The sequence below is a fragment of the Grus americana genome, chromosome 7 (assembly GCF_028858705.1).
Source record: "Grus americana isolate bGruAme1 chromosome 7, bGruAme1.mat, whole genome shotgun sequence".
In the NCBI taxonomy this organism is placed as follows: Eukaryota; Metazoa; Chordata; class Aves; order Gruiformes; family Gruidae; genus Grus; species Grus americana.
This window is the reverse complement of record NC_072858.1, coordinates 14,529,373-14,537,549: the sequence shown is the minus strand read 5'-3', so window position 1 is coordinate 14,537,549 and position 8,177 is coordinate 14,529,373. Positions and strand designations below refer to the sequence as shown.

Below are 8,177 nucleotides of genomic sequence, written 5' to 3'. Positions count from 1 at the left end.
GAGGAGAGAGGCTGGGACCAGCCCCAGGACACCTTCACCCCAGGCAGAGGCACACAGTGTGGTTTCCCTTGAGCATCAGCAGGATGGCTGGGGATACCCCAGCAGGAGTCATTTGGGTGTGCGTGTGTGTGCATGTGTGTGTGCGCGTGTGTGCCTGCCTCTTTGTGTGTCTGCCTGTCTCTCCACCTGCTCATTTCTGCCTGCTTCCTTCTGTGTTTCTGCCTGCTTGCCTGTGCATCTGTGTGTACATCTGTGTGTGTCTCTGCACGTCTGCTTGTCCCTTTGTCTGTCTGGCTCTGAGCATGTGTATGCGTGTGTCTTACTGTGAATGTGCCTGTCCCTTTTCGCGTGCCTGTGCATCCGTCTGTGTGTGTGTGTCTGACCTTGTCCATCTGCCCGTGTATGTTTCTGTGCTCTTTGTGTGTCCGTCCATCCCTACACACATACATCCGTCTGTCCCTCCCCGTGCACCGCCCGCCGCCACAGCTCTTCAGCACCGCGGCGCACGGACAGCTCCCGCCGCCTCCTACCGCCGCGGCCCGGGGACGCTCCGCGCACCGCACCGCGCACCGCACCGCGCACCGCACCGCGTCTCCTCCCCGCCGAAGCGCCCCGCCCCGCGCCCCGCTCCGCACCGTGCAGCGCTCCGCCCCGCCGTACATAAGCGCCACCGCCGCCGCCGGTCCTGCTCCGCCGCCATGAGCTACAGCGGGGAGCCGGCGGCGCTGGCCGCCTCCTACCGCCACCTCTTCGCGGAAGCCCCGCGGCGCCCCGAGGGGTCGGCGGGCCGGCGGGCGCGCTCGGGCGCAGAGCCGGGGCTGGGGCGGGAGCGCAGCGCCGAGCCGCGGCGAGCGCGGGCCAGCGAGAAGGAGCAGCTGCAGGGCCTCAACGAGCGCTTCGCCGGCTACATCGAGCGGGTGCGGGCGCTGGAGGAGCGGAACCGGGCGCTGGCGGCGGAGCTGGCGGCGCTGCGGCAGCGGTCGGCCGAGCCGCGCCGGCTGGGCCAGCTGCTGGGCGGGGAGCTGCGGGCCCTGCGCGCCCGCCTGGAGGAGGCGCACGGGGAGCGGGCGCAGGCGGCTCTGGAGCGGGCGCGCCTGGCCGAGGAGACGCATCGGCTGCGGGCGCGCTGCGAGGAGGAGGCGCGGGGCCGGGCCGAGGCGGAGCAGGCGCTGCGCTCCCGGCAGCAAGCGGCCGAGGGGGCCGCCCGTGCCCGCGCCGACCTGGAGCGGCGGGCGGCGGCGCTGCGGGAGGAGCTGGCGGCGCTTCGCAGCGCCCACGCCGAGCAGCTGGCCCAGCTGGGCGCAGCGCTCCGCGCCGCCGCGCCCCCGGCCCCGGCCCCGGCGGGGCGGCCCGACCTGGCAGCGGCGCTGCGGGAGCTGCGCGCCCAGTACGAGGCGCTGGCGGCCCGCAACCTGCAGGCGGCCGAGGACTGGTACCGCGCCCGCTGCGCCCGCCTCCACGAGCGGGCGGCCCGCAGCCAGGAGGCCGTCCGCGCCAGCCGCCGGGAGGCCGGCGAGTGCCGCCGCCAGCTCCAGGCCCGCCTCGCGGAGATGGAGAGCCTGCGCGGCGCCCACCAGTCCCTGGAGAGGCAGCTGCAGGAGCTGGAGGAGCGGCACAGCGCAGAGGCCGCCGGCCTGCAGGTGAGCCGGGCGGCGCCGAGAACCGTCACCGTCCCCTCCCCGCGCGGGGTCCCCGGCGCCGGGCGGCTCCGCCCCGGCGCTCGGTACTGTGCGGCACCGAGCATCCTCCTCCCGCGCAATCTGCCCCAGCACTCGGTACCTCCATCCCAGCAACCTCCCCCAGTACTGTGTAGCACCGGGCATCTTCGTCCCACGCAACCCCCCCGGCGCTGTGCGACACCGGCATCTCCGACCCAGCACTCCCCCACCCCTCGTCCTGTGCAGCGCTGAGCATCTCCGCTGCGTGCAAAATGCTGCAGCGCAGCTCCATCCTCTGCAGCAGCCCTTCCCGCAGTATCGTGCAGCTCTGGACACCCTGGCCCAATGCGGTGCCCCCCCCCCGCACCGTGCAGCACCAAGAGCCCCCGCTATCCTATGCTGTGCTGCATTGCATGCAACGCCCCCCCTCCAGCCACCAGCACTGTGCAGCACCAGCCCCCTCTGCCTTGTGCAGTGCCCACCCACGCCCCCGCAGTACTGGGCAGCACCAGGCATCTCTGCAGCCTTCCTCCCCCCGGTATGCGGCCTCTCCGCCCTGCACAGCAGGTCCTGCCCCACCGTGGCACTGTCTGCTGCCTTCACCCTTTATCCATAGGCAGAACCCCAGAAGGCAGGATTTGGGGGGACAGGCAGGGCCAGGACGCCCCCTCCAACACCGCATCTCCACAGGGGACAAAGGTCTCCCTGCATATGGCAGTGTTGTTTGGGGCATCGCCCCATCCCTGCCCCATCCCTTAAGGGTCAGCTCCAAAATTGCCCACGTTCCCCATTGTTGTGGGCAATTCCTCGAAGCCCTCTGCCCAGGCTTGGCCCCCTGCCCTGTGGCCTGGCTCTTGGCGCCTGCACTGCAGAAATTGGAGCTCTGCAAACATTGAGGCTGAATTTGCAGCCAGATCCCATCATCTCTTCTGTCCCTGGAAGGACTCACATGGGGCGGACACTGAGCACTCCATAGCTCTTATGCCATTACCGCAGTATTACCCCATTTTGTTGCTACAGGGAAATGGTCATGACTTGTAATAAAATAAATCCTGAGATTGTTCTATTACATGGCTATTAAATGATCTGTGGTTTCTAAATCAAGCTGTTTCCTTCTAAATACTGAAACAACTGCCTTACATCATACCTGAAGGATGCTGTTATTTCACACGCGAGTAATGCCTTGTCATTTTCAAAGCCAAATTTTGCCAGGCTCTCTAGAATTTGTGACTGTAGCTCCAAGCTGCTTGGAATCTTTCTGAATAGTTGAGGTCATCTTCAACAAATATAGTGGAAATAGGCAATATACGATATTTCCTGTAATGGGTGAAAGTATTACACACAGTAATCTTCTTAAATAGTCATGATGCCATGTGAAAAGAAGGATTCTGGGAACAGCCTATCTAATAGGGGGAAAAAAATGCAACTGGATTAAACAGCACTAAAATTGAAATTGCTTTAGCTACAGCACAGCAGCTTTTTACTACATGACCCTAAGGATCTGCTTTAAGTGTGGTAGTACTTAGGAGTCTTTTGAACAATGTGCATGTGTAGCAGCTAAATAATTTCCCTGGCTGCAACCAGTGGAAAAGAGTGGAAGTCTGTCTTAAAAGAGAATATTCCTATTGTTTGAGCTTTTAAAGTGTTCCTATAGACTGCTAAAGCAGGGACATGTCTTTATATTTGTGGGCTATCCAGTCATATCTGAACCAATATGTGAGAGCTTTCTGTTAGGGGACAGGTTTGCAGTTGTGTGGGGAGGGGGTTTTACTCAACCAGCTGGTAGGGCTGGGGTGTGAGAGAGAGGTACGGACAGGGTAACAAGGATAACCCATTTTTAAAGAGCATTTTGTTCCTGCAGGTGGAGGGAAGGGGACTGTGGGCACAGAGAGTCAGAGCAGCAGAGATTTTAATCTGCACTGCAGTGGCATCCATGCACGTCCTGGGGCTTTTCAGTTGGTGCCCCAATGGTCTCCTTGAACCCCTTCCCGCTGCCCAGTCCCCCCTCAGAGGCACAGCTCCATGCAGCTCTTTTGCTGCCAGAGGTGGTCAGGGCAGCACAGGTCAAGGCAGAGACTTCAAGGATGGCATGCAAGCGTCGCACAAGGCAGGATGTGTCCAGTTGACTGTGCGATACCCTGTGCCGCATTCAGGATATGCTGGCACTTACAAGGATAACCTGGGGCTCATTGTGTCAGGCTCAGCACAGCTCCCTGCTCCTTGGGCAGCTCCACATCTCGTGGCTATCTCTGCACTACACACGAAGGATGTTATACAGGACACAAAGGAGGGCACAGGATAGGGATGAGGACAGGGACAGGATGGGGATGGTGTGGCAGGACAAAGCTCCTTCGCTGGAACCGAGGAGCTGGAAGCACTTGCAAAGGCCTGGCTGTAGGAGGGGGTGTGGGAGAGCAGACGTTGGCAACGGCCGTTGCAGGGCTCTGCATGCAGGGCTGCTCCATCACTTAAATGCAAACTGCTTACTCATTCCTGCTCCAAATCACGCTTTTCTGGTGGCACAGCAGGGCGGCTGGCAGCGGGAAACCATCTGATTGGGAAGATCCCTATAGGAGTGGGTTTCACTGCTTTCAGGCTGCTGCTTAGATACCTGGATGCATGTGGGAGAAAACCAGGCTGCTTGTTTTCTGACAAAAAAAATAGAAAAAAAAAAATTAGTCCTCTTTGTTAGCAGATCTGTCCTCAGACTCTGCCACATCACGGGCAGAACTGGATGTAGCAGCCATGGCAGGGCAAAGCTGATGGGAAGGACCTCAGAAGGATATCGTCATCCATCTGAGCACCCTAGCTCTTGCAGTGCAGGACCCTGACTCTGTAACCCCCCCAGATCCCTGCATTCAGAGCCCCCAGCCTGGCACTCTGAGGCATTTTCCAGGGAAGGTGTCAGCCTTCCCCTCCTGGACCAAGCTCTTCCCTCCTGCTCCCACAGCACCAGCTCTCCTTCCACCACCCCAGGCACATGTCCCAATGCCTCTTAAGCCCCCCCAGACAGACTGGTGTTGCCCCCTCTGTCTCACAGACCCTGCTGCAGATGGGAAACTATATAAATCAATAAACATTTAAAGCCTTCTCCCCGCCACACACACTCATGTGTGCGTACCGGTGCTCTGCCAGCTTCTCCATTCCTGTTAGCGTGAGATTTCATGATCCCAAGCTCCTGGTGGGATGTGCCATTGTGGACCAACTGCCTATTGCAGCTTCCCTGTCTCTGCGATGGGCAGAGCAGAACACCTGTGGGAGAGGTCCCTGCTCCGAAACAGAGCCCTGAACGCCCTTGCCTTTGCAGGACACCATTGGGCAGCTGGAGGATGACCTGCGGAACACCAAGAATGAGATGGCTCGGCACTTGAGGGAATACCAAGACCTGCTTAATGTCAAGATGGCACTTGATATTGAGATAGCTGCCTACAGGTAAGGCTGCTCTGACCCCACCCCACCCAGCTGCCTCCCACCCTGAACCCCCAACCCTGCCAGGTAGGGTATTTTCAAGGGCCCAGAAAATATCTGGGTACACACTCGAGGAGCAAAACCACCATGTTGCTCATCTCCCCTGCCTGGACCTGCCATGCTCCTGCCCAGGGAGCAGCCATGACTCCATGTCACATCTTGATCTAGCAGCCATGAGCTGCATCTCCCAGCCATCCCAGAAGCAGTGGTTTTTACTAGAGACAATCGGGGCTGGAAACTTGTCTCTCTTGCAAAGTCAAAGTAGATGCAAAAGGCAGAGTCCCTCGGGTTAGGGGGTTTATTTTCTTAAGGTTTCTGGAGGGAGCTGGTCTCATGCACTCCATATGGCAAGCACTCCAAAAATGATTGACCAAAGCATATGATTTCGAACCAGTTAGATGGTGCAGCGTGACCTGAGCCAATGACCACTGCAGGCTGGGGTGATGGTCTGGAGCGCTCAGACTTGCTGGCAGGTCACAGCATGCCCTGAAGTTTTGCAGATGTTTCATGTGAGATGTCTCCAGACTAACCTCTTCCCTTGTGATGTGCTTGCAGGAAGCTGCTGGAGGGAGAGGAGAACCTCTTCAGCATGGGAAGCGTCGGCCTTTCAGCATTCAATCCCCTCCCCAATCCCACTTACTCATTCCAGCCAGGAGGCTTTAGTTCCTCTACTCTGTCCTTCAAGGAGGAGGAACAAGGAGAGGTTATTAAAGTGACCTCTAAAATATCATCCAGCCGGGCTGAGATGCTTGAGGGAACCATAACCTCTGCCAAGAAAAGAGGGAGATTAAACCTGCATGAAGGAATCATTGCAAATGCAAAAATGTAACCATCAGGACCCCGTCCGTCTTGCATTTGAGGGGGAACAGTCTCCACTCGGCCTTTAAATTGCCCCTCTGGGCACAAAGCTGTGCTGGGCTCGCGGGAAGCCCCCCCTTAGAAACACATAACCCCCCGGGGACGCTGACTGGGGCGGCTTCCTCACGGGTCCTGCCCTGCGGAGGCCGAGCTTGGCACATTGCTCCCTTTTAAATGGGGCAGAGGCACGGGCAGGTAGCTAGGTGCATGTTGGTCATTGTTGTGGTGGCACAGTGGACTCATAGCACCCACCATCCATCCCTCCCTCCCTCCCTCCTCCTGCGGCAGACAAGGGGGAGCCGGCTGGCACCATTGCTCAACCGGCTCTCCGGGGAGGGGGGACAAGGGAAACAACTCAACACGTTTACTACAGCTAGTTTCAAGGCTACAGACCTTCATCGACTATCCAAATCCACGTATAGCTAAACTCTTACCCACTCCTCAAGCCATAGCAGTCCACTTTTAGTCCCAGAAGCACAGAAATAGCCATACTGGACTGTAACCACATCTGATGTCTTGTCTATGAGCCACTTGCATTTTAAACTATAAGGAATGTTCACTTTTTTTGTCCTGACAACTCTGGTTTTCGGCAGCATTAGCCCAGCCAGGCGCGTGGGATTTGCTAGCAGCAGGCGCAGGGCAGGGAACTGGTGCATCAGAGGTGAAGGCACCACCATACCGCAGGGCACAGCACCTCGTCTGCTCTCACTGGCTTCAAGATGTTGGAGGGTCAGGGTCTACAGGGCCCCTCGTTCGGCTGCACGGTCGCCACATGAAACCCCACGCTTGCATTAGTATTGCATCCCAGCCAGCGCTGCGAAGCTGCAGGACTCCCAAACACCAGCCCGCAAAGCATCCTCGTCTCCGCTCTAACTGTTCCAACATGTGCCAAATTTGATATAGGATTTACAACCATAGGTTTCCTTCAATGCCTTAAGATTGCCAGTGATCGCTTTTGCAAGAGCCGGAGACTCCGCGCGTGCGTGTGTTGTGTGTCAGTGCCCTGGCAAGGTTATCATCACGAGACCTTACTGCCCTCGCGGTGGTGCCAGAGTAGTTCCTGGAACCAGCAAATTGTTTGCTTGCACTCTTTTCTCTTCTATTGTAAGGCACAAGTTAATAATTAAAAAGAAAGAAATAGTTACGTGGATCAAATCAAGCAGTTCTGTCTTATTTGCTGCTGCTTCACCCTGGGAAAACACACCCAGGTGCCTGGCCCACAGCTGGTTTGGCACCCGGCAGCCCCTCCGGTCCCCTGCAAAGAGCTTGGTGTTGGGGTGCAGCTGCCAAACTCTGTTGGGGTTGCAAGGCAAGGCTGGTGCCACGGACAGCAATGGGGCACATCTGGGTCTTGCCCCCAGGCGGGATCACGGTGGCCCGGCTTCATAGAAGAGTTCATGGCTGACTGGCTGAGGGAACAAGGTCTCCCATGGCTGAGCACACCCTCATTTGCCTAGAAAATGGACTCTGAGGCTTTGATCTGCATCACAGCCCTGACAGCTTGGTCCCGAAGTACCCGCCATCTCTCCTCCACTCTGCCTGCATGCTCAGGGGTTAAAAATAACCTCTTTCTTTGCCTTCTCACAAATGAAAATAAAGTGAGTTACACAATAGCAGATGGAAGAAGTGAGGGCGCACTCACCTTCCAAGTAAACCCGGCAATCAAAGGTGCCCGCAGATCTGGTGTGAGCAGCACTGGTTTGTATTTGGAAATGCCCACGCTCTGCCCAAGAAGGGCCTTTAGAGGGGCACATGGGAGGGCAGTGGGGCATGGGAAGGGCACAAGCAGGCTTCCCGCTGGGTGGCCCTGCCAGCAGCACACTGTCCTACTGCCTTCCCATTCCTGCCTGGTCATGCCACGTCATGGCAACCTGCCCCAGAGCCCCAGGGACATGGTGTGACAGTCACAGGCTTCTCTGCCAGCGCTGCAGGAGTGACATGGCCGCTTCCCTTGACCCTGCCTCGCCGATAACCTCGGGGACGATGCCACTCACCATGGGGTGACACAGCCCTGGGGACGACAGCCCTGCAGGCAGGTGAAGCGAAGGGCACCTTTTGGAAGCAGAGGAGGGGGCTCAGGGCATGGCTAGGGCAGTGCATCCCACCAGCAGCCCCCAGCAAAACAGTGCAGAGCAACCTGGGGTGCCCGGACAGAGCTGGGGGTGGTGGTGGGGCAGCACCAGAAGAGTTGGT

General features: G+C 58.3%; 1 protein-coding gene across 1 annotated transcript; it reads left to right on the top strand.

The window, feature by feature from the left end:
* The first annotated feature begins 662 nt into the window (after positions 1–662).
* Positions 663–7,139, top strand: INA (internexin neuronal intermediate filament protein alpha). The gene is made up of 3 exons (XM_054831011.1): positions 663–1,640; positions 4,966–5,090; positions 5,682–7,139. Exons 1-3 carry the CDS (start codon positions 699–701, stop codon positions 5,953–5,955), a joined length of 1,341 nt encoding a protein of 446 aa, XP_054686986.1. The 5' UTR covers positions 663–698; the 3' UTR covers positions 5,956–7,139.
* The last annotated feature ends 1,038 nt before the right edge of the window (positions 7,140–8,177 follow it).

Bases quoted from the DNA above. Each gene is read 5' to 3' on its own strand.
- INA (XM_054831011.1), top strand. From the start codon at position 699: ATGAGCTACAGCGGGGAGCCGGCGGCGCTGGCCGCCTCCTACCGCCAC. The intron at 1,641-4,965 runs GTGAGCCGGGCG...TTGCCTTTGCAG, and splicing joins CAGAGGCCGCCGGCCTGCAG to GACACCATTGGGCAGCTGGA. The intron at 5,091-5,681 runs GTAAGGCTGCTC...ATGTGCTTGCAG, and splicing joins ATTGAGATAGCTGCCTACAG to GAAGCTGCTGGAGGGAGAGG.